Source organism: Accipiter gentilis, chromosome 6 (genome assembly GCF_929443795.1).
Source record: "Accipiter gentilis chromosome 6, bAccGen1.1, whole genome shotgun sequence".
Lineage (NCBI taxonomy): Eukaryota > Metazoa > Chordata > Aves > Accipitriformes > Accipitridae > Astur > Astur gentilis.
The window spans coordinates 44,571,796-44,596,523 of NC_064885.1; the positions used below are offsets into that span (position 1 = coordinate 44,571,796).

At 46.1% G+C, this 24,728-nt stretch overlaps 2 protein-coding genes across 4 annotated transcripts; one reads left to right on the plus strand and one right to left on the minus strand.

Annotated features, from left to right (window-relative positions):
- Positions 1-43: 43 nt before the first annotated feature.
- EIF2A (eukaryotic translation initiation factor 2A) lies at positions 44-15,782 on the minus strand. Of its 3 annotated transcripts, XM_049802776.1 has the most exons (15): positions 15,670-15,688; positions 13,967-15,001; positions 13,148-13,217; positions 12,746-12,820; positions 11,153-11,271; positions 9,876-9,975; positions 9,402-9,484; positions 7,987-8,060; positions 7,702-7,846; positions 6,679-6,795; positions 3,735-4,306; positions 2,328-2,444; positions 1,323-1,451; positions 289-354; positions 44-206 (listed from the first exon to the last, which is right to left on the minus strand). In XM_049802776.1, the coding sequence occupies exons 3-15, from the start codon at positions 13,192-13,194 to the stop codon at positions 141-143; spliced, it is 1,710 nt and encodes a 569-aa protein (XP_049658733.1). In that variant the 5' UTR covers positions 13,195-13,217; positions 13,967-15,001; positions 15,670-15,688; the 3' UTR covers positions 44-140. The 3 variants fall into 3 exon arrangements, with proteins under 3 accessions (XP_049658733.1, XP_049658731.1, XP_049658732.1); XM_049802774.1 differs by lacking the exon at positions 13,967-15,001 and having other exon boundaries at positions 15,670-15,782; XM_049802775.1 differs by lacking the exon at positions 15,670-15,688 and having other exon boundaries at positions 13,967-15,572.
- A 147-nt stretch (positions 15,783-15,929) lies between these two features.
- Positions 15,930-18,043, plus strand: SERP1 (stress associated endoplasmic reticulum protein 1). Its single transcript, XM_049803432.1, has 3 exons — positions 15,930-16,091; positions 16,208-16,283; positions 16,431-18,043. Exons 1-3 carry the CDS (start codon positions 16,008-16,010, stop codon positions 16,469-16,471), a joined length of 201 nt encoding a protein of 66 aa, XP_049659389.1. The 5' UTR covers positions 15,930-16,007; the 3' UTR covers positions 16,472-18,043.
- The last annotated feature ends 6,685 nt before the right edge of the window (positions 18,044-24,728 follow it).

The window sequence follows — 24,728 nt, forward strand, 5'->3', positions numbered from 1 at the left end:
AAAGGCAAGTGTGCAGCAAATCCCTGGACTTTTGCATCCTCAGTAATTTGCCGAAACATTTTATTATGTTCAAGTTAATAACAAATTATATTTTTCATTAACTTTGTGTTAACGTCGCACTGGATTTCCATGAAGTGTTTTTAAAGACCCAGTTCTAGGTCTTCCAGTTCCTGAAGGAGAGCAGTTTCTTTCTGAATCTTCTCCAACTAGGACAAAAAAGCACAAGATGTCACAGAGCTAGCTTATTATAAAATGAAATGAGAATAAACTGCATACATCTTACAGTACCTGATTTTTCTCTAGCTGTTTGCCAGCAGCTGCTTGTTCCTTTAGCTGCTCAATTGCTTTTAGTTTCTGTAAAAACAAACAAACAAAACACATTAATGCAAAAATATTGGTGAACCACAAGTAGAAAAAAGTCTTAGAAGTTCCTGCCCTTGCAATTGCCTGATTTACCAGGAGGCAGATCTCAATATGGAAGACACATTTCCTTTAAGCATCTCCAGATGCTCAATCCATAATTTCCCACCAATAAAAGACATTTATTTCAAGAACAAAACCTAGAGAACAGAAGTGCTTCTTAGTCTCTGAAACATAAACACCATACATTAGCTCACTGCAGGGCTGGATCCAAATTCAGAAATTACTCCTCCGCTATCACTATATCCCTCTTCACCACACATTTTCCTCAGAAAGCCTGGAATATTAATCCAAACAGAGATGATGAAAAACAGGAGGCAGCCAAGAGAAAATAGCCCCGATGGATTACATAGAAACGGGAAAGATTCTCTAGCCTGAACCAAACAACTTCCGTTCTGAAATTATTTAATCCAAGAATTTCCAAGATTGGCAGTAAACTTCACACTCATACCATTTAGAAGTTAGGGAAGAAACCAAAAACCACATAGCATTTTCTCAGATCCAAGATCCAATAAAGAAGCAGCCCACACAGCTGCTTTCTAAGCACAAACACCTTTAAGCTGTACCCCTACCCCTCAGCTCTGAGCAGCGGCTGCACATGCAGCAGTATTCGTCACAGACTGCCATACTCTTCCATGTACCTGCCAGTGGCTTCTACCCTGGCTAGAGGCTACTCTGGTAAGATCTTTAGGAGTCCTGGCAAAGGATGACCTCCACTATTTTAGGAGATGGAAAAGCAAAAGGAAGTTGGGTTACAAATTCAGGAAATTACCATCTGTGTAAATGCCACCCTTCTAAGCTGAAGTCACCTTACAATCAGACTAGATCTTAAAGACCATCTCTTAGAGAAATCTCCTGCTTGTTAGAAAAAAAAAACAACCACTCAACAAAAAACACCTCACTTTTTTTAAATTCTTTATCTTCTTGTCAACTTCAGGATCTCCTGATGTAAAGGTAGGCACAGCACTCCGTGGTGCATTCTGTGATGCTGAGGACTGTGTAGATTGCTGGTTTGCTTCAGCTTTGGCCTCCTGTAGACAAATAAGATAAACACATTATCTTGATTGCAAAGGGACTGAAAAATGTCTTTAATCATTTTAAGGAATCCATTGAATATTTCTTCTTTCACTAGTTTGCTGGTGTACTCCAAAATTTGTAAGTGACTTGCTTTGATGTATTGAATTACCTATATATATGCTTTCCACAAAAAGGGGGTTATCTGTAACAACTCACATGCTGCATTGTGTTTAATTTGTACTTCCTCAAGACACCAACCATACATAGCATAGGGAAGCATCAGTAAGGATGACACGACAAACACATACACAAATATTTTATAAAGTGGACTGGTGGGTCATTGTCTCTGAAGTAAAAGGGCTCAAAACCAGCATAAGAAACTAAAAAAACCCCAATCTTAAAGACATTATTGCTTCAGAATTTTGTAGAAATTGAAAGGCTAATACCAAAAGCTGATTTTTATCTACCTAGCCAAAGAACAGCAAGCAAAACAGAACAGGCTGTCTTTGATCTGCCCTCATAACATGCGGCAGCCCTGACCTGCCGGGGGGGACACATCAAAGCAGAAATTCTGTTCTTACCTTTCACCAACCATTGAAAAAAACCCAAAAAACAAACCTGTGCAGATTGTCTGAAGGTCAAAAGTCAGGATTACTTAGTCTTAACACTGATTTCTGCTACCATTCACAGCAACTAACCAAAGCTGCTATTTTTAAGTCATCCTTTTGTACCTGCTTCAGTCTGATTAGAAACTCTACCACCCTCCCCACAACACGTGCAAGATGTGTGGAGGGCTCTCAGTGGGACTAACAGTCACTGCCCTGAGACTGATCAGCACCGTTTGTTAAAACTAATTAACATTATCCTTGAAAGAACTACTTTTGCAGTACCTGTTTAGCAGCTTTCTTTGCTTCATGCTTCCTTTGATTTTTGAGAGCTGTTTTAGAGAGTGGCTTATCACCGCTTCCTGACTGCGGTTTCATATTCTGAGGTGGCTCATCCTCATGCTGCAGCATATGGAAAATTAACAGTTACAAAAACAATACTCCATGTTGGCAAGCGCAAAAAAAACCCAACAGTGATGCTCCAAACCCACTTAAGACAACACCATATGCAAGATGAACCATAAAGGAAGAAGAAAGAACAACAAACAAAGGAGAAAAAAAAAAGTTTGTGCCCTTTCAAGTAGCAGAAGACAGTGTGAAAAGGGTTTCAAACTCATTCATTCTCAAGTTTGGATGGGACTATCCTGTATGTCCTAATGATTTCATGGACTTCTGATAAAATAATCATCATGTTTTCTATCTGGAGCTGAGGGGGGACAGGGGGAATAAAATCAAAGAGGAATAAATCAGCACAAAATTACTGAAGCTTGGCATTTTGCTTTTGCTGACAACTTTTAAAACTCCATCTCCTACTGACAAGAAAGGAAAAACAGGTTGCTGGGAGGGGAAGTGGGGTGGGGTTTCTTGGGGGGTGTGTGTGAAAAGGGGTTTTTTAAGGTAACTCATAAGTGAGGAGCTGGATTGTTTTAATGCACATGACAAGATTTCTTGCCCATATAAGTAAACGATTACTTTATTTAATGCATCTTTTCTCTACTACCTCTGCTTGTTGATCATTTGCAAAAACTGACATGAGCAGGAGATTCCTCACAAGCCAAACAGCAGTCTTTCCTTCAAAAGCACCAGGTTCAAAATCAAAGCTCTTCTAAGACTTACACTTCAAGGGTGCAATTGTTAAATGTCATTAGTTGCTACTCAGCCTACTTTGAAAATTTGCAGAAAAGAAACTAATTAGACAAGTAGGTCACTACACTGAAACCTGTTTAAACTGCAGCTGACTGGCTAACAATCAAATCTCTTTCTAGCAAGTGAACTTCCCTTAATAAAAAAAAAAGCAGCTGTTAGGAGGACAGTCAAACCACCTGTCTAGCTGGATTTAGACTAGTAAGTCAGGTCACCCAAATCAGAGATTTCTATCTTAATTAGAGTATCCAGTTTCACCATAAACCAAATTTGCTGTTTATTATTCCAGTGGATGTTGTAGAGAGCGTTTTTAAAGTTTGCAAATGACTTTGTAAAAGGACAGTATTTGGACCAAAGAAATTTCAGTTTTCTAGCATACATTCCTGCAAACGGTGAGCAAAGTGTCAAAGAACATTATCAAGAAAACCTCCCAAAACCCCCACAATACTACCATCAGTCTGATTACTCTTCTGATGTGTCTCATTAAATATAGACGGGCAAAGCAAGGAAACAGAACAATTTAGTTCACATATGAAACTGTCTACTTACAAGCTTGGAACTTGTTACAGGTTTGTTTCTCAGGGCTGGAGGTCTATACGCTTGAGCAGGCTTTGGCTCAGCACTGGGCAATTCACTTGGAACTGCCTGGTATTTTACTGCTTTCGCTGGGAACACTCCATCCAAGAAGGGCTGCCAGGAAACTTGCCACATTTCTTCATTTGATGGAACTTCATAGTTGTGTAACAGAGAGCCAGTGTAGTGCCATATCTTGTAACCATTACTGACTCGTAGCCTGGGAGCACAGGTGGCTGTTACAATATGCTCCCCGTCAGGACACCAAGCAAAGTATGTGGAATCCGAGGCTACTGGTTTGGAAATGAGTTTGTAGTTTTTAACGTCCCACACTTCCATCTGTCCCCTGAGATTTCCAAATCCTGCTAGCACTAGGATGTGTCCATGGGGGCTGTAGTAGGCAGCATTGCGAGGCCCAGTTCCAAAATCAAACACGGGGTCACATTTCAGATTAAAAATTGTTGCTTTGGCAGGCATAAAACCATAGACAGCACAGAACTCAACAGAATTGGGGTTCCAAACAACATCATAAATAGGACCATTTTTTGCTAAAGGAAAAGGAAAATATGCAGCTGTTGTTAGGAGACTGTATCTTTTCAGTGTAAGCAAAAATAAAATGAATAGTGATTCTTAACTTCACGCTTTGCCAAAATGCTGTGATCTCATTATTGACAGTGAAAATGAATTCTGCTAACAATAGAGGTAGAAACAACATTTTATCTTCTGATAATTTTAGTTAAGGTTTGCAACAATAACTGCAGCCATTCCAGATTACCTCTGTAGGGTCAGCATTAGCACTTTAAGAGTAAGCATATTTTTTTCCATGTAAAAAAATTAATATTTTTTTTTTCCCCCCTCGTTATTCAAGTATGATCTCTCAGGACCTTCTCAAACTGTCCCACTGGAAACCTGCAAAAACAGGAGTTTTATACCAGCTGGATACTAGTTGTTCTTTTTTTTAATCTAAGAAATATTGCATAGCTCAGCTTTGTAGAGCTAAGAAATATCAATCTAAGTTACCTTTGGACCATGCTCACGCATGGTATTTTATAAGACAGATTTTAAAGTGAGAGAGCACACAAAAAATGGTTTTACACATAAAGATTAAAACTTGGTATTGTTAGACGCTATTCTGGGGGTTGGAACTTTAGGACATACTGAAGAATGATGAAGTAGTGATGGAAACTCATGTAAAATGTACAGGGGTAAATTAAAACCATAGGTCGTTGTAACTTTTCATAATCTGGGTATCTGCACCTGTATTTCAGATAAGTGCTAAGTGCATTACTGACAACTCTTAAATCCAGATGTTGACCCAAAATATCAAACTAATTTAAATCATTCATTCCTGTTGTTATTCTAAAGCCTCATTATCTTTAGAAACTAGGCTGTGCAATCCTGTGTGCAAGCCTGTGTGTTTTCCCTTTTAAAACTTTCCAGATGACATTAACCAAATCCAAATGCAGAGACAGAGGTCTGACAGAAAATTATATCTCTGAATGTTTCATGACAGTAGGCAGCTGGAGACATGAGGGCAGCTTTATACAGGCTTCAACAGCTAAGGCAAAGGCTATAGCATGAGCATGTATTAGTCAAAAATGAAAACCCCTCTACAAATACCAGTGTGAAAAAACCTTCAAAACTGGACCTCAAAAGTAACCAGATGATACAAATCCACAGGAAATGAGGCACCACTAAGTGCCCACCACTGGCTTTTATTGGAAAAAACCAGTTTTACAAAACAGACATCAGTTTGTTTTGTTCCTTGAAAAAGAATAGCTAAATTAAATGAACATTAGCAATAAACTCCCTGTTAAATAAAGATGTGTTGGAAATAAATAATTTCAAAGGGCAAAGAAGGTTTTAATAAGCATGTAATTAAACAACTAGTGTTCTCAATCCAGGAAACTTCCCAGAGACTTTCTAGATACAGAGTTATAATCCTGATTATTTTTCCCCAGTGAAGTTAGCAACAAAGGGAAACAGGGCACGGTACTTGCTCCCACAAGTTTTGCTACAGAAGGCAAACTGGGGAAGTTCTCCCAGTCAGCATTAATATTGAAAAGAACATATTCACAGTCTCTCTATGGTCACTTAGACATAGATAGTCTACATCACCCCATCCCCAGTGTTTTGAAATGTTCACAACAAACTAGCCTCTCTACAACCACAAACAAGACAGGTGTTTATGTTAAACAGCAACAGCTTAAAATAATGACAAAATGCCAACATAGGGGAAATTAACAAATGGACTTCCAGTTCAAATAAGACACTGAAATTAAGCACATCCACTTGCCTCTCCCCAACATGTCATTTTTATGTCTTAGAACACTTTCCATTTTACAACACAAAATAAAGGACTTCTATCTTCCAATATGCTTCAAAAAATTGTTCTCACTCTGCCCCAGCTCCTTGAGTACACTATCAATTGCACGTCTAAAAGCGCAGGTAGGATTATTCTGTTTGGTAACATACCTTCCTGCCTATTTTCGATTCTCAGACACTAACTGGCTTCGTTGTCCAGGTGTTTCCTTAGTAAACACACACAATTCCCTTCCTGTGCACATGAACACCGTTCCAAGCAAATTATTTGTATATACTAAATGAAAGTGTCATCTTAATGTCAGTGGCAGAGAGCACACAAGTATACCAAAGATGACAAGACAATTCAGCTATTAAAAAAAAACAACCCCCCCACACACACACACCAACGCTTTACTCCAGAGTAAAAAAAAAAAAAAGTCTGGTGATTTTTTTTTTTTTTTGCAAATAGTACTTTGATTATTTTTTTTTAAAGATTACCTTCATTACACTAACAAAAAAACACTTCATACATTAAACAAAAGCTGGTGAAACAGCAATTCCCACTATCAAGAGCTGTAATACATTGAAAAAATGCCTGAGAGCGAGAGCTACTTACGCAATTGTACGACCGCACTTTCTCCATTTGTTGCAATGTAGTGCAGAGTTTGCTCTCCGTAGTACGAAGCACCCGTTTTATCAACTTCTGTACTAGCTATTACTAGCACAGCAGTGGCTAATAGAACAGACACGCAGTTATTTTAATACAATTATTGCAAATTATAATATAAACTATTTCACAAACTACCATGAACAAAGAGAAATTAGTTTGATTATGAATTCTAGTTAGTTGCTTACATAACAGTGCTGTTACTCTCTTCTGAATTTAATTTCTCCTCAGTGTTAACCCAAACAGAAGGAGTATATTCTTTTCTCAAATGAAAAGTGTAAGCTAAGTCTATTCATCCACCATTGAACTACGAGAAAGCGAACATACTTTTGCAGCCATAAAAAACCAGATACCCATCTAAGGCAGAAACCAAGCAACCTGATCAGTCCTTGAATGAAATGTTTCATCAACAGCTTTTGTATGTATATCTATTTTATCCAAAACTGTGTGCCCACATGTGGTTTCTGCATGTACAAAATACCTTCCCTGTATTCCAAACAATGCGGGTTGAAGTAAAACAGTTTTTACAAAATTATTCTGAAACAGCTCGTGGCTAACAAATAGCAAAGCACACAGAGGACTGTCCAAGTCTTCCCAGTTGCAATACGCCTGGGTATATACAATTTTACAGATTAAAAACAGTTTATGCTCTGGTATAATCTTATGTTTACTGTCCAAGTACATTATCATCACAGAATGCAAAATTAAATTTTAATTTCTTATTCAACTGCAAAATTTACCACCATGTAGAATATTTTCAATTACAATATACAAAATCATGGAAGTCAATACAGAAAAGTTATGAGTACTTCAGGGTATTCAGAATTGTAACCTTAACGTTGCACTGGCATTAATGGCTATCTTCAGTATTTATCTGCACATGCAAATTAAACGCAAAACCCACACAGTAAACAAAGTAATTAAATCCAAAATGGGTGGACTACAAAAACTTAAAACATAGAGCTATTATACCTTTTTTGTTCCATAGCATTGTCACCTTGTCAGCTTTAAAGAAACTTTTATTGGCTAGTGCAGACTGAGGGCCACCAAAGTTGGGATACTGATAGAGTCTAACAAATGACGGTGCGCCTTTACTGCCTGGAACGTACACAGCCACCTAAAACAAAGCCACGATATTTTATTGCAGGCAATATTGTTGGTAGCACAGGGTCTATTCACTACTAGTATGCTGTACTAAAATTACAGTAATTTTTTGAAGAAAACCAAGAAAAAAATTGGAAACATCACCAGAAATACCTTGGTTGGCTGTGGTCCTGGAGATAACACAAAATCATTAACCTTCTGCAAATGCAGTTTATTTGCAATAGTAGCTGCAAAAAAAACCAAAGAAAAACAAAACAAAGTCCACAGATGTGATGATGTTAAGGACAAACCATTTTAGCCTGGATTACTTAACTATACCTTTTTATGGGTCTGTATCATGGATAATAAAGAACAGTATATATAATGACAAATGATTTTTTTTTCCTAGGCAAACAACCATTACCTTCCCATTTCATCACACATTTTTATTTACAAAACCAACTTGAACTGAGCCTAGGTCTGAAATCCAGTATTTAGTATCTGGAAGTTCAATCAGCAAGGAAGCTTCCGAACTCCATGTGAACACAGCTCATGTTTTAAGCAAGGGACAATGTTCTTCATCTTATCTGTGCTGACTTCAGAGGAAGCAGCATCAGTCACATCCAGGTAACACACACCATTACAGAGAGCTGGAGTTCTCCCCTTGCAACTTTACTGGATGATTCTTCCTGATAGGATGTGTTCATAAAGCCCTGTTCTGTGCTGAACATTGCCCCTTTCCACAAACAACTTAGGGAAAATGCACTTTTAAAAAGTAAACAAACAGCAGCAACCCACAACCTTATGCCAGCAAGGAAGTCTGCACTGAGCAGCAGACCTCACACTGGAACAGACATTCCATACTTCCTTAGTATAGCTTTGTTAACATCAGTAGGGCTAATTCTCAGGCAACTGCATCTCTCATAGGCTGTCTTTTTAGCTCCCAGAATAAATTCTTGTACCAGCTTTATATTTAAAAAAAACCCCACAAACCAACAAAAAAAACCCAACAAAACAAAACCAACAAAAAAAACACCAAAAAAACACACCACTGTTCTCCCTCCAGTAGTTGTCTTGTATTCCTTTAAATTTTTGTTCTAATTCATTTTTATCTTCCTGCCTTTTTCTTCCCCTTTCTCTTTTCAACCTCTATTGACTCCAAATATTCTACCACTAGTAGTAAATTTCCTTGAAAAAAAATGCTCTAGCTGTACAACTTCATTTTTGCCATGAATTTTCATTTTTAATAGCTCATTGACGGAATACACATAACCCAAAGAAGTTCACGTTCTCTATTGACAATTTTCTGGATCTCATTAAATGAGAAACGATACAGAATCAGGCCTCTTTAATTAAAAATTAGATGCACTTCATACTAGATAAGTCACTGAAAAGGTAAACAAGAAACCGAAAACAAACCTCATTAAAACATAATGATTCTGAATTCCAAATTCAAACAGAATGTAGGCAATATTTAAAATAAAAAGCGAGCAAAAGAAAAAATGAGGAAAATTTGGAAAAAAAACCCCAACACCCAAAACAAGATCTCTATATAGAATGCAGTGAAACATATAGAAATACTTGCATACCAAAGTTGTTGTTTTCAAAGAAGTGCACTTCATTGTTTACATTCCTGGCACAAATGCTTTCGTCATCTGCCCAGCAAGGACACCTACATTTAAAGAAAAAAATTAGAAACAGTGAATGATGCTCATCTTTAGTAGCCTGGGATTTTTTTTTCTTCAATTTTTAAAGCCAAGCAAGTTCAAACATGATACATGTTTCAAATGGAAAAAATGACATCTGCATAGTAAAAAACATACAAGTAGACTTCGTTATTGTCCCCCCAGCTTGCTCTGTGGTGCAAAATGATAGTGAATTTATACTAAGAAACAACAATTATAACTACATACAAAGATACTTACAAGCACAGATACTTGCTTTCAGCTAGTAGCAGGCAGTATTTTGAAAGACAACACCACACTAAAAGCTCTATTTACCCAGATCAGATTTTGGAAACCACATTTCTTTGCAAACAATTAGCACCTGGAAATGTTATTTACCAGTTCTGCATCTTCTTCTGGATGAAAGATTTTAAACATTTTCCAGTTTTCACATCATGAAGTTGTAGGTTGGGCACCCCCGCTGTGCCATCTTTAGCAGCTGCAACAAAAACAGTAGTGGTCTCTGGGGATTAAACCTGCTTCACCATGATGATGTTCTCTCTCATGATTGCAGAAGCAACCAAACATGCATAAACTTCTTACAAGAAGCATCCTACCCTGAGGGACTAACGCCTAGGCTGCTAATTGCTTTACCTATGAATGTAAGTCTTTCTACAGTCTTTCAGTCTGCAGAAAGAACCAACATTTGGAAGTATAGGGTTTCTACTTCTCATTACAAGACTAGAACCACCAACACTAACACAGCTTTTTTAATGCTGTTTTTTAACCAAAATCAAAAGCTGTCCTCTTGGCAAACAATGAAGGTATGTTCGCCACTCCTACATTTTGTTCTCACAAGAACGCAATGCATTTTGTCCATCACGTTGCATTCACAGCCCTACCTGCAAGCCATACAAAATGGTTCTGCTGGTTTTAAACTCTCTGCACCCTTCTACTCACTCTGGATACTACAGCCTGCCTATTTCCACCAATGATTCAGAACAGACCTCCTAACAGTTCTCTAACAGTCCACAGCTGGCATCAGTTCTGTCACTTATGCTGCCCTGTCTTATCCTACAACCTGTCCCAGACCACTTCTCACACGCTCAGCTTATGGCCAGCTTGCTCTGTCTAAGGAAGCATTTACATCGTCTACTTTAGACATACATACAACTTGGATGAGACGTAGGCTGTCTAAATCAGGAATATAAACTCCATAAAGAGGCAGGGGAGAGAACAAAGCCCTCTGGATGATGGAGAACACTCAAGTCAGCTATGCCCAGTGGAGGACATGACTACTCTGACGCAGCTTACAATTTTCCTGGTCTGTATATGAATATATGCGGTTCAAGCAGTTTATATTCATAACAAACTCTTTGCACTAAGATCAGTTAGCAATTTTTAGAAACAAGTGATTTACTTAATAAAGTAATTGTTAGTATATGCGCTCTGATTTAGTGTTTGTAGGAACGGTCGATACCAGATGCTTTCAGAAGATGGCATCCCTCCCTCCTCCACTATATACTTGATTACCCATATAATTTTCTGTACACTTTCTATACTGCTCATTTAGCCAATAAACATGCTACAATGACAAATCAAGTACTGGAAAGCCTGCAAACCAAATTAAAGTATGCAGTTACTCTGTGTACTTTTACAGCTGGAAAAACACCCACCTGTATAGGCCTGCCATGTTGCCAGAATATTATTCTTTGGTGAAAATTCAAGGCAAACTGCCTTTGGAAGATCAAAGGAACGCAGTAAGTGGGCATTGGTGACATTAACAATATTTACCCTGGAACCAAAAGATGACATTTCAATAAAACATGCTTAGAGCAGTTAATTAATAGTCTAGGTAACTTTTCATGTATTTGACTCTTCTGGATCTGTCCCAAATTTGGCCAAGGTAACAAAATTAGAAGAGCATTTTTCCCTTCCTACTTTTACTAAATTTTTGCAAGAACACATTTTAAAACCAGATACCCAAGCATAACAGAAACTAAGTGAAAGCACTGGTCAAAACATATAACTTATTTTTATCTGCAACATTTAAAGTCTGAACAAGAGACAAGAAATACTCTAACCATACAGAGTCCATCTACATTCCCACTGTGCTAAAGTTGAGCAACGGCCAACAGAAAGATTCTAACTTAATTAAAACACACATTTATCCCACGTATTCTTAAAGGTCCTCTATCTATAAGGATACAACTTGTAAGATTTGGGCTTTTTTAGGTTGGGGGATGCAGGGAGACACAGAAAATAAAAAGCACAGGTCAGACGGCCAAACAAACAAGGTCAAGTGGCACCTCTGAACACTGTATATTAAAGATCTGCCAGATACGGAATCCAAAGTAACAAAAAAGATCACATCAAGACGCATCCAAACCACTGCTGTTCTCAGAAGCTGCATTAGGAGCCTGTTCCTCACCATCTTATTCACTGCTCCCCCTCAAAAATGAAGGAAGATGGACAGCCCCCAAAACAAAGAGGCATGGCAGGACTGGAAAGATTTGCCATTTGGAATATATATGGGTACCTGGATATACAATCTGGTTGTTTGAAAAACATTTTTCCCCACAAACATTTTCTGGAAATGGACCTTTCCAATTGACAAAAATAAAGTTTTTAATGAAAAATGAAGTTTGAACATTTTGGAGAACCAGAAGCAACAGCAGAAGTTACAAATCCTACATCTAAGCTACCTACTTTAAAAGAAGTTGTTAAACAGTATTACTAAATACTTTTGCACATTTTTTTTAATCTGTTAGTAAGAATACCATCATTTCAGAAGAAGCCTGATCACCTCTTTACAGCAGCAACCCCATGATGCACTCTTATGTAAAGGATGATGTCTAGTGAACTCTATAATGCACCTGGTCTATAAAAAAAAGGAAACCTTGTGATGTTTGTACATAAGGTGCATAGACTCTTCATTTTCTGTGACCTTTACTAACAGATTAATCTCAGAAAACCAGGTACTATCATACTGGGAACTATGAACACAAAAAAAAACCCAAATAAAGCGTATCCAGATTCCATGGGAATGGGTGCATTATAAACATGAGAAAAACCGGTAAATATTTAATCTGATATTCAGGAAACAAAGCCACTAGTGCCAAGAACACAAAAATAAACTGCATTTAAAGCATGTATGCAAACACTTGCATTAATAGCAATAGCCTTTACACAGACAAGAGTAAATGGGACATTACTGATCCAGTTTATTTAATACAAACTATATGATTAATATCATGAAATGCACCAACTTTTCTCCGTTGCACCAGGCAAAGAGGGAACCATCCTTGCTAAAAGCAACAGCTTTGCAATTTTTTCCAGAGTCCCTAAAGAAATAAGAAATGCAGATTAGTATTCAAACATACTGCGTAAGTTAAGGTATTTTTAACAAAAATACAAATTAACACACCAATTTTCCTGCTGCACTCCCAAGTGGCACTTTGTAACAGTGTGATCTACTCTGCAACTGTTCAATGATTACTACCTGGGCAATGAGAAGTCAGGCAAGCATAAAACCATCAATTTTCTGAACTACTGACAGTAGGAGAAAATTCACTTATGCTTATATATTTTTTAATTCTAGAGTCTATCTTTGCTTTCTAGAAAATTATTTCTTTTGCGCAAAAGTTCAAAAAGAGTGGTAATAACAGTACCTTTGAAATGCTGTGCTCTCTGTGAAACTAGGTGGCCCATTCACCATATAAAGCCCTTCGGATCCTCTCACTGGAAGAGTAAACAAAGAACTACTCGTTTCAAACTCGGAAAATCATCCAAAGCAAAAGCTTTTTCTAATTTGTGAATGTTCAGATCTGCACACGCTTTTCCCCTGCTTGCATTTTAGAGTAAAGGGGAGAGAGGGTTGTAAAGGAAACTCAGAATGTAACAGGTGCCGAGACACCTGGCTTCATCCAAAGTGGCCACAGGATTAAAACACAGGACAGGGGCAGAGCTGAGCTGAGCTATCGGCTCCAGCACCAGCTCTGACACACAACCCGCAGGCAACTGAGGTGCCAGTTTGCCGTACAACTCCACAGACGCAACAGCAACCAGCCAGCACTTCTCCGGAGCTGAGGACTGAAGTGGGACAACCGCTGCTGCTTCCAGCCTCCCCGGACCCACAGCCGTGCGATCTGGTTCCCGCTTTGACCGGCACGGCGCTTCCCGTGCAGCCTTCCTGATGGGGTTTGTCCCTCTGCGACAGGAGCACGGGTGCCAGTGCAAAGAAGGGAGCAGAAGCGCTGCCAAGGGCAGCGGGGCAGGGCGGGACAAAGCCAAACAAGGTGCATGGCAGAGGGGCTGAGGCGGGGGCATCCCTGGACCCCCACCCTTCCCCTGCTCCGGCAGGGCCAGCAACACCAGGCTGTGGGGCCCTGCCCGGCCAGCAGACGAGTATCCCCAAGGATGGAGACCTACGGCCTCTCTGGGCAGCCTGCGCCCACGTTCAGTCTCAGATTAAAAATAGTCCTCCTTACGTTTAAGTGCAATTTCCTGACTTCCAGTTCGAGTCCATTGCCCATCACCCCCTCACTGGTTACCACAAAACAAGAGCCTGGCTTCAGCTCGCAGGATGATCTCAAACTACAAAAGAGCTGCACCTGCATAAGGAAGGAGGGTGGGACAACAGCTCATCCCAAAATGGCCGATGGTCCTCAGCTCTCAACCCTGCTGTAGGAGGTACTTTCATGAAGCCTAACCTGCAGAAGCTGAAAATTCTCCATCGCTGCAAGAGCTGCGCAAGAATCCTGCACAGTGGAGCTCAAAAAGGCTGCCTAGATATTCCCCAAAGTGAGGATTAGGTGCTTAAACACAGGAAGAGCATTTGCCAGAGAAAGATTCTGTTGGACTGATTTTTTTGCTGACATGAGACAGGATTTGCCCTATTGTTAGTTCCAACATTGGAGTTCAACTTGGAAAACAGAAGGCATGAAAGAAATACCAATACAAAACGAGTTTTAAATTTCATTCTTTTTCAGGGACATTGCCGTGCTTAGGGCATTACAAAACAAAGAAAAAAATAAAGACAGATTCATGCAAAACCATGCAGTTGGAGTTGTCCTATAGTGAATAAACCACAACTTTTTAAGGTCATTCTGTGACAAGCATATCAAAATTCAAAGTTAAACCACAAAATGGCCAATTGTTATGTAGGCGTTAGCTGTGTTTTATGCATTTTCCTTTGACACCAAAGATGCCTACTGAGGTGACAACTTTTTACTGTCAAACATGAGTCAAGAAAGCAGGATCTGTACTAGCTCAAGCTGCAGGTTCTGCAGCTGTATTATTTCAAGGAAGCGTTAGGGCCAGCAGCGCACGAGAGGTCTGACAGCAGAAGAGAGCAGCACTCCCGCTCGGCCAGGTCAGTCCTGACACGAACCGCGCGACGGAATCCACGTGCAGATGCAGCAATGCCCAGACGACAGCAACATCTGCGACCAGACATCCTTACACCGCCCTTCAGAGCTGCTCTTTTAACTGCCACGTAACCTTACTTCATCTCTCTGTTAGCACTTTAGAAATTAACAAATAGAAAACATTTTAAGCACTAGCTTGTTAGAGTGGAGAAAACGCTGTTTTGATAGGTTTCAAATCCCCACCTGCTCTATGGCCCTGTACTTCACTGGGGGCACACCGTGCCCCCGACACACCTCAAGGGTACGTTTTAACAGCACTTTAAATGTGACCCACGAGCTTCGCACCCCTGCCTTGAGCCTGTTCTCCAGGTCCTCCGTCAGGCTCCCAAGATAAGATCCACATTTACAACGGATTATCGACAGCAGCGAGGCGTCCACAATGCACCCCGAACAACTGCAGGCCCCCGATACAGCCAAGCGAGGACAAAGGTGCGAGTGTTTAAAGCTTAGAAACACAGGAAAGGAAAAACGCGCGTCCCTGCTGCTAGGGACAACTTAAAAAGCAGAAAAGAGAGAAAAGGAAGAAGGACTCCCGAGAGGAGCTCCACACAACGCGGCGACCGGCCCGCAAAACGCCGCGAAGACGCTTCAGTCAGCTACGAGCTCCCGCCGGCTGCTCAGCGGTTTAGGGAAGCCCCGCGTCCTGCCGGGCCCCGCGTCCTAGCCGCCACGCGCGGGCGTGCCCGCGAGGCGAGAACACGGCCCGGCCCGGCCCGGCCCGGCCCCCGCGGCCCCGCCGCCGCCGCCGCCCGGCCCCGCCGCACCTGCCAGCAGCGGCGCGGGGGGCGCCATCTTGGCCCGTCGCGTGCAGCTTCCGCTTCCGGGTGAGCGGCGGCGCGGCCGCCCCAGAGACGTCCACGTCGCGCGGGGCGGTCACGGTGACGCGCGGGGCGGCCGCTTCTGCCCGCTGCCCCGGAAGCGCCGCCGCCGGCGGGCGCGCGGGTTGGCGGCGGGTAGGCGGGCCCCGCCCGCCGGCTGCGCGCGTGTTTCCGGCGGGCGGCGCCGCGCGGTGCTGACGCTGGCAGCGGGCGGCGCGCGGACCCCAGGCAGCGCAGCGGCGGCGGCGGCGGCGGCCCGGGCCGGCCGGTCGGTCGGTCGCACCATGGTGGCCAAGCAGCGCATCCGCATGGCCAACGAGAAGCACAGCAAGAACATCACGCAGCGCGGGAACGTCGCCAAGACCTCGGTGCGCGGGGGGCCGGGGGGCGGAGGGGGCCGGGGCCGGGGGCGGCGGCGGCGGCGGGGGCGGCGGGGCGGGGGCCCAGGCCCGGGCCCGGGGTGACGGCGGTGCTGTGCCCGCAGAGGACGGCCCCGGAGGAGAAGGCGTCGGTCGGGCCCTGGCTGCTGGCGCTGTTCATCTTCGTGGTCTGCGGATCAGGTGAGCGGGCGGGCCCCGGTCCCCTCCCGGCCCCCTCCCGGCCCCCCGCCGGCGGCTCGGGCCCCCGAGGAGAGCCCGCCGCCCCCGCGGGCGCGGCCCCGGCGAGCGCTGCCCTCCACTCCCCGCTCCTCCTCCGCTCTCTTGCAGCCATCTTCCAGATCATCCAGAGCATCCGGATGGGCATGTGAGGGGCCCGGCGCCGGGCGAGGCCCGTCCGCGCCAACAACCCCCCCCCCCCCGCCACCCCCCAGCGCCGCCATGAACTGTCCCCCCCCGGCCGGCGCCCCGTCAGCCCCGGTTCGTCGCAGCGGCTGCCCAGGAGCGGGCGCTCGGCATCGGCCGCGTCGCATTCCAGGTCCCTTCACGAGTCATTCCGAGTTTTCTAGCCCGTGCCACAGTGCCTTGAACAGCACCCCGTGTATAAAGCAATAAAATTACACTGTTGATCTACAATCGTGGACCTGCTTATTCCAGTGAAGTATACGGTCATGCTCTCTGTAGATACGTTAAACTGTACGCGATGTAGATACTTCGGAGTAACTGACATCTGTTGTAAACGCCGGTCTCGAGATCTGCTTGAGTCTCTGTATAGCTGGAAATGGTTTTATTTAAAGTCGGGAGCCAGGATCTTTCTAGCAGCCGGAGTACGAACCCGAAGCATGCTCTTAGTCAAGCAGGTGGGCCGTGCGGCGTTCTGTAGCTTCATCATCCTCTCTGTACGCGTAGAGTAGTCTTACTGCAGCATGTGGCAGTGCGTTAGCGCTCAAACGCTTATCGCGACGGGAAACTTTATCCTATACCTCTTGTCCCAATAAATACGAAACGCTTGTTTGTATAGAGTTAGTGGGTGTTGCTTAATTAGAAACCGGCATGACCGAGCAGCAGCTGTTTCTGACATAACCCGATGCTGAAGTTTCACAACTGCCGAGCGGCGCAGGCCAGAGCTGCTGGCTTACCGAGCCTCTCCTGGCCACAGGCCGCGGCTGTGCTGTAAATACTTCTTGGACAACTTTCAACAAGTGGTGATAGTTTTAAATTTTAAGATGTTGTGTGGGAATGTTTCGTGCAGGCACAGGGACCCTGCCCCTCCTGCCCACGGTTCTGCTTTTATGTGCAGCATCTGCAGAGTGTGGTATGTCTTGCAATATATATATTTAATCCTATTTAAGGTAAATCCTGATTTCATCTAACGATGGATCCAGTACTTAACTGCTTCCCTATGGATGATCACAGTTCCTTCTTAGTGATGCTGAAGCAAAAATAAAAAAGCCCTCCTTACGTCTGTAGAAGGCTGTAACTTGAGATCGCAGTGGAAAATGCTGCTATTGATCATATTTTGTTGCTGGTGGCCCAGGCTTTGCGCTGGCCTCTTGCTGTCTGTGGTGGTAACAGAGGCAGTCTGAAATCGGTCTGCTGTTGTACGCTGTTGCTAAAGGAGGATTTCCTTTTTTCAGGTTTCTTAGCAGAAGATAAATTTAAAATCTAGTTACGCTAGAAGTAATAGAAAAAAGTTTCTGTAGAGATTAATTAAATGCCTGTTAGCTGTGAAGGAGCAGATATTTTGTATGAGTTGTCATATTTCCGTACGAGATCATTGGGACTGGTGTAAACCAGCGCGGCCAAGAGCATGCCCCGGAACCGAGCCGTACAAGGTAACATGAATTCCTTGTTCTCGGGTGCTCGTATTTTGTAAGTGGCGGCGGTGGTGGGAGGAAGTATGTATAACCTCTGATTTTAAATAAAGTTCTTTTCAAATGCGAGTTGTGTTTGTTTTGAGGTTGGCAAAATGGTGCCTTACTGGGTGTTGAAACTAGGCCGCTCCACCCTGACTGCAGCTTAATTAGCTTCCTCCCCGAGAGGAGCTCCTTTGCCACAGGCAACCCCCCTGCTCGGCTGTTCAGGGGTCTGGGCCGTGCTGGTGCCCCAGCGCTGCGGTGCCTCCGAGCCGTCGGCTGCAGGGGCTCCGGCTGCGGAAGCGACCTGGTGCTGCTGCCCTTCCCCTTGGGGACCGGCATGTCTCCCCGTAGGGGTCTGGTGGGTGTCTGTTCTCTGGTCCCTGGGGCTGCAGCAGCGGCCTGGGGGGGTCTGACCGGTTCCCACTTTACAGGAGACCGTTGGCTTTTGCAGCACAGTAACAATGGCGCTTACGCAGCCTCACCAGGGGCTGAGGTGACCTGAGCGGTCCTGGTGGTTTTTACTGAACTTCGAAGAACAAGTTTGTAGGAGATTTGCTTGCTTTGGTGCAAATACAGAACGCGCTGGTGTTTGTGGTGCTTTGCCCATGAAGTAGCTCAGCGTGCTTTTTCCACCCCTAGCATCGCTGGACTCGGAAGAACAGAAGCACATTGTTAGTCACATGTAAATAAAGGGATGTGCAGCAGCTGCTTTTGTTGTAATTGCAGCGTGAACAGCGATCCTTGTCTGACAGACCAGGGGCCAGCGATGGCCTCCGTCAGATAATTTGCAGTTTGGCACATCGTGCCACTTGAAAAGCGCTGTTGGATTGAAACCAAAGTGTTCTGGGGGTGTTCTACATTGAAAAGTGGTGAAACAGTAGTTACAGCCAAGAACAGGCAATTGCACAAGGGATGAGAAGGATCCGTAGCTCGCAGCTGCTTTTGCGATGAGCTGACAAAACAAGAACGAGGTTGTTCTGCAGGTGATGTGGTATTAAATATCGGGAAAATGCAGTTAGAAGAGGGATACGGCGAAGCGCTGTAGGAGCTGCACAATGAGGAGCGTCTGCTTTGTCTGTGCCCAGCGGCCAAAGGCCCTGAGGAGGGTCTCTGCTTCCAGACGTGTTCTCATAGTCCTCACGACAAGGGACTCTGCCCCAGCAGCCAGGGCCATGAAGGGGAGCTCAGTCGTTTATTGGGACAAGGAGAGGAAACGGTGGTCCAAGGTGGGTCGTTGAGATCTGAGGTGCGCATAGCTTAACCTTAGAAACTGCCTTGAGCGATGTTCGCTCTAAGGCAACAGTTGAGGGGACGCTGATATCCTAGGTTATTCCTTCCAGGCAGTGGGTCTTTATTTTACAACTGCTTTGCATGACGCTGGAAAAGTGCCTTGACGTGAGCACATGAAACTACTACAAAATTTCCTTTGACCATTAGGCTCTATGTGCTTATAAAGATCCAACCGTGTGTGACACGACACAACTTGAAAAGACAAAAAAAAAAGAAAGAGAATAACCCCCTGCCTTGTTTCTAGGTTCCTGTGAGCAGCAGATGCTCTTTGGTGGCTGTGTAGCGAGGAAGACAAGCCATCGGTGGAGGAGGCTCAGGTTAGGGAACATTTAAACAAACTGGGCATACGTGGGTCCATGGGACCCGACAGGATGCACCTGCGGGAGAGATTCCTGAGGACTGGAAGAAAGCTAAAGTCATGCCTGTCCTCACGAAGGACGAGGAGGAGGAGCTGGGAAACTGCAGGCTGGTTCTCCTCCCCCTGAGGCGATGGAGCGCAAAGCCTCCTGGAAAATGCCTCCAGGTACAGGGAGGACAAGAAAGGTGATAGGGAGCGGTCATCGTTTTATGAACGGGGAAAAAGAGCTCAATTAACCTGCCAGCCTTCTGCCAGGAGATGACCGGCTCGGCAGAGGGTGGGACAGCAGTGGATGCCGCTTACCTTTACTTTGGTTTTTGACACGGCCTCCCGTCACCGCTTTGCAGACAGGCTGGTGAAGTAGGGGCTGGGTAAGTGGATGGTGAGGACCAACCCCCGGCTGACGCGCTAAGCTCGCAGGGCTGCCAGCAGTGGTATGAAATCCCACTGGAGGCCAGTCACTGGTGGAAGGGGCTCTGCAGGGAAGGCCTGGGGTTGGAAAGAGCATGACTAGTGGGCCGAGGTCTCCTTCCCCTCTGCTCAGCACTGCTGAGCACATCTGGAGTGCTGCACTCGTTGCTGCTGAGCTCCCAGTACAACACGGGTGGGGAAACACTGGAGCCCAGCACGGGGCTGCAAAGTCGATCTGACATACCAGGGGGCTGAGAGAGTCTGGAGGAGAGGGGGCTCAGGGGATCTGACAAGTGACAGGACAAGCAGCGATAGGCAGGTATTCAAATAGGAGAAATTCCATTTAAACACAGAGAATAAAACTTCTTTGAGGGTGATCAGACCCTGGAAGAGGTTGCCGAGGGAAATGGTGGAGTCTCCATCCTCAGAGACGGTCACCACACGACCAGACAGGAGGCCTGGGCAGCCTGCGGTGCTGGAGCAGGGACTGGGCCAGGGCATCTCCCGAGGTGCCTGCCGGCCTCAGCTGTGCTCTGACTCTGCAGCTTGCTGCAAAGCGCCAAGCTTGTTTCTTCTCCAAAACCTCAGAGAGCAAGACCCAGGTTATTTCCCCTCTCATGAGACTGCGGCTTCCCATTTCCAGGAACTGATAGAGCATCATCTTTTTTGATACAACGGCCCACACCAGAGTACCTCGTCCTGGCAAAGTAACGTAGTACCACAGTTTATAGAAGCGGTCAGGTTCTTCGGTAGAGCTGAACTTGCTGTCCTGTTGAGGTGATGTTATTAACCGTGCGCGACGCTTCTCTCAAATCCTTGTCTTTTTTCCCCTGTGAAACCTTCTCAAGACTGGCTGCAAGACTGCGTTTCAGTAAGGCGCACCAGGATCGGCATACATCTTGCTCCGCAAAGCACGGGGTCCCTCTTCTCCTGCCGATTCTCTCCCAGCTTGCCATTGCTGCACGACTGGAGCTGCAGCTGCAGTTGGCGCAGCACAGCGACTGCGGCCGCGCCTCTGGCATTTCACACCCTCCCCGCACCACGTCGTGCAGCACCAGCTGCGGCTGGGACCGCGCCGGAAGGTTCCCTTCGCCTCTGTACGGCACAAACCGAAAAACGATGGACCCACCGCCGACGCGAAAAACGTCCGGTGATAAAACCGATCTTAGGAGCCGACGTGGCCCACGTGTAGCCGCTCGGCCATAACCATTCGGGGCACACAGCGCTTACCTGGTAGCGTCAGCTGTCGCACATCGTCTTAAACAGCCGGGAGGGAATCAAAGAGCTTACAGAAGGGGAGCGATCCCCCCCGTTTCACAGCAATTACTACTCGGAAGCCTAAAGGCTGTCACCGGGGCGGTCTGAAACAACCGGTTCACACGGACAGCGGGGAGGGTGGCCGGATACCTAAGGAGGACGCGACCCCCGGCAGAAAGGGGGGACGCCCGAGGACGGCTCTGCCCTGCCGGCCCAGCGCGGCCCCTCTCAGCGCATCTGGGCAACCGGCAATCGGCCGCGGGCAAGAGCGCGGGTGCCCGGGAGCCCGCAGGCCCCCGGCGGCCAGGGGCCGGGCCAGGCCGGGAGGGCCCTGGTGCCGACGCCGAGGGGCAGCAGGACCCGGAGCTCCGGAGAGCGGGTCCCCCCCCCCCGCCCCGGGAACCGGCCCGGCGCCCCCCCCCCCCCCCCCCGTAGGGCCGCGCCTCCGCCCGCTCCTCTCTCCGCCTGCCCGCTGCGCTGCGCCGCCCCGTGGCCGGCGGTCGCCATGGCCGGAGAGCGCCGGCCGAGCGGCGCGGCGCGGCGCGGCACGGCGGGCCGAGGGCAGCCCGCGGCCGGGCCGCGAGGCCGCTGCCGTCTCCCCGCCGCCGCCGAGCCGGGAAGCCTCGTCCCCCCACCGGGCAGCAGCCGCTCCGGGCCCCGAGCGCCCGTTGGGGGCCGGGCGTTTCATCCTCTCCGCCGGGAGCCGCTGCCCGCCCCGGCCGAGCAGCCGCAGGTGCCCGAGCCCTGGGTCGTGCGTCCACGGAGGGACTTTTTCCGATTTAAGGCACAAGCGCCGAGAGAGCAGCAGGCGAACTGCGCGTCAGATATTAATTCTCCTGTTTTTCACAGCGCCGCTTTACGGTTCAAGCCCTCGCTGAGCAGAGGCCTGCATCCCCCCCAGTCACTCTGGGGCTCCTGGGCAATGCCCCTCGCAGCATCCTCCCCGACCCAGCGGCCCCGCGCAGCCCCGGTGAAACAGGTACTAAACCATTCCTACCGACGGTACAAGAATCTGTGGAAAAACACCGACAGCGACGTGGGCTGCGGCTGGCTCCCCCAGCACGGCAAGCTCGGGCTCCTGCCCCAGGGACAACAAGCAAAGCCCACCAGTAGGGAGGGTCTGGGTGCGCAGCTCTCACCATCAGCTACTAAACCTGCTTGAATCTGGCTGCGAGGCACGAACAAGAGAAGACGTGGCGTTACCACCTCAGCCACCACGCAGCAGAGCCTCTCACCTGGTACTTGGGGAAGGAAGAGCCGGCCCAGACGCCACGGAAAGACAGAGGACCTGGGACTTTGCCAAATGTCACTTCAGCGCTCTTCAGAAAGGAAAGGGAAAACTCGTGGTCCTTTAACATGAACACAGACTGTCGACGAAGAGAAAAGCACTTGTTAATCACAAAAGCAGCATATCAGATGGTGTCAGCAGAAATAAATGCCCTTGTGTGCTCATGGGGGGGCGTGAGAGGGGGGAAATCAAGGAAAGATGGCTGTACTGGCTCTTGAACTCAGAATTGCCACACCCCACACCTCGGTGATATAGGCGACTTGCCCTTCTGGGGCACGTTAATAGAAACGCAAGGAAACTCCCTCAAACTAAAATTTGAGGGGGCTGATTTGCTAGACTGTTGCTCAACTGAAATCTTAACTTAGACCATGAAACATTGTGAATCTGTTACTGAAGAGCAAAGCTCTTTTTCAGAAAAGACAGGCCCTGACTAGCCCAGTGCTTTGTCTCAAGCAGAGGTGGTAGGAGATGCTATGAAGAAGGACAGACAAGTTCAGCCACCTTTTACAGTTCATTGCCCTCTTCACATCCAGAAGGGTTGTGCAGGGGTGGTAAGAGGGTACATCTCTTTTCATCAACCTGCTGCCCAAGAGTCTTCCTAACCCCTTTCAGAACATCCTACCTGCCTCCACAACATCCTGTGGCAGGCAGCCCCAGAGTTCACGTTCTGCTACATGAAAAAATACGTATTCCCTGTAGGTGAGATCTGGTGAATAACAGTTCTGTGCTCACCTGCCCCGTCACCTTCTCTGGAGACTCTGGGCTGCTTGTGCCAGCCTTCCCACAGCCTTTTCGGGCTCTCCTCATTAAGCCTTTCCTCCACATCCTCCACTGTTTTTGTAGCCTTTCCCTGCATATTCCATCACATCTTTGTTGAGACACAAGGGCTAATTCAAAGCTCAGCATCATTGCTTTGAGACCTTTCTGCTCTGGTGTGCTTTCTGCTACAACTGCAGCCTACCTTCCACCCATGCCAAGCAGGCACACGGTCTTAGGGTCAGCCCTGTTTCAAAGCACAGCGAGTCCAGTAGCTGGATTACTTCTCTATTCGTTATGCTGAAGCTACGGAATAATTTCAAAGACGCATTTCCAGGAAAATGCAACAGCACTGCTTCCCACAGAGGACAGCATCACATCTCCAGAGGCCACTTTCACACACGGATCCCTAAACACAGTCATTCCCCTAAAAAAGCACCCAAAAGCAATTAGCTGACACCGAGCAGCAGGGAGCAGTGGGCACGGCTGCCTGCACCCATTCACAGCGCCAGCCAGAGCCCTGAGCACGTGGAGCACAGATCTCTTTGTCACCCAGCCTCGTACGATGCAAACGCTGACGGGCGGTTGATTGACGTCGCTGGTGCCGTCACACATAAGGACAACAAAGAAAGGCTTTACAGCAGCAGGAAGCTGACGGACACTGCGCACAAAGCAGTGCAGCAGCCAATACAGCCTGAAAGTAACATGATCATTTGTCAATAAGCCTTTCTTCCCCCTCTCTGAAATCAAACGTTTAGTAACATCAAGATGATCTTCTCACACTGAGGAACTGTGTTTCTTTCTCTCCCCAGGCAGCAGCCTCAGACCGCCTCTCGGGAAGAGACAGCAGCAATTCAAAGACCCTTTTCTGCCATTTTATAGTGTTCTCGCACAGCAAGCAGATTTGGCATTTAGCACTGAATACAACTTGCCACTAGGAGAAAACTAAAACCAAAAACCAAAACCAAACCTGACAGGAGTGGAGCAAAGCAAACAAAGAATTTCTAAGAGGATCAGTTTAATCTTTGTTTCATCCCTTTTTCAGCAGATTTACTAAAAGCTTTTTTTCTTTCAGAGAAAAAAAACCTCTCCAGAACACCTGTGTCTAAGTGGATCTAACCATCACTGTAGGGCAGAGCTCACACAAAGACAACTCCACACAGCAAGGTCACAAGCATTACACGAGAGGGAGAGGAGATGCACAGACCCCCAGCTCCACGGGAACACAGAAGTGCTTAGGACTGTCTTCTCATCGGCTCGATTCTCTGCTTCTACCATCAGCAGGTCATTAACAACTTCAGTCATGTTTCAAATGTCTCCTTTCTATTTCACTCCTTAAGAATGAATAACAGTTAGAGTGTTTCCTCTGTAAAAGTTTTAATGGACTATTCATCTGAAGGACTTCTGTT

Bases quoted from the DNA above. Each gene is read 5' to 3' on its own strand.
- EIF2A (XM_049802774.1), bottom strand. From the start codon at position 15,697: ATGGCGCCCCCCGCGCCGCTGCTGGCAG. The intron at 12,821-13,147 runs GTACTGTTATTA...TTATTTCTTTAG, and splicing joins GAGAGCACAGCATTTCAAAG to GGACTCTGGAAAAAATTGCA. The intron at 11,272-12,745 runs GTTGGTGCATTT...TTTTGGTTCCAG, and splicing joins GCCTGGTGCAACGGAGAAAA to GGTAAATATTGTTAATGTCA.
- SERP1 (XM_049803432.1), top strand. From the start codon at position 16,008: ATGGTGGCCAAGCAGCGCATCCGCATGGCCAACGAGAAGCACAGCAAG. The intron at 16,092-16,207 runs GTGCGCGGGGGG...CTGTGCCCGCAG, and splicing joins GGAACGTCGCCAAGACCTCG to AGGACGGCCCCGGAGGAGAA. The intron at 16,284-16,430 runs GTGAGCGGGCGG...GCTCTCTTGCAG, and splicing joins CTTCGTGGTCTGCGGATCAG to CCATCTTCCAGATCATCCAG.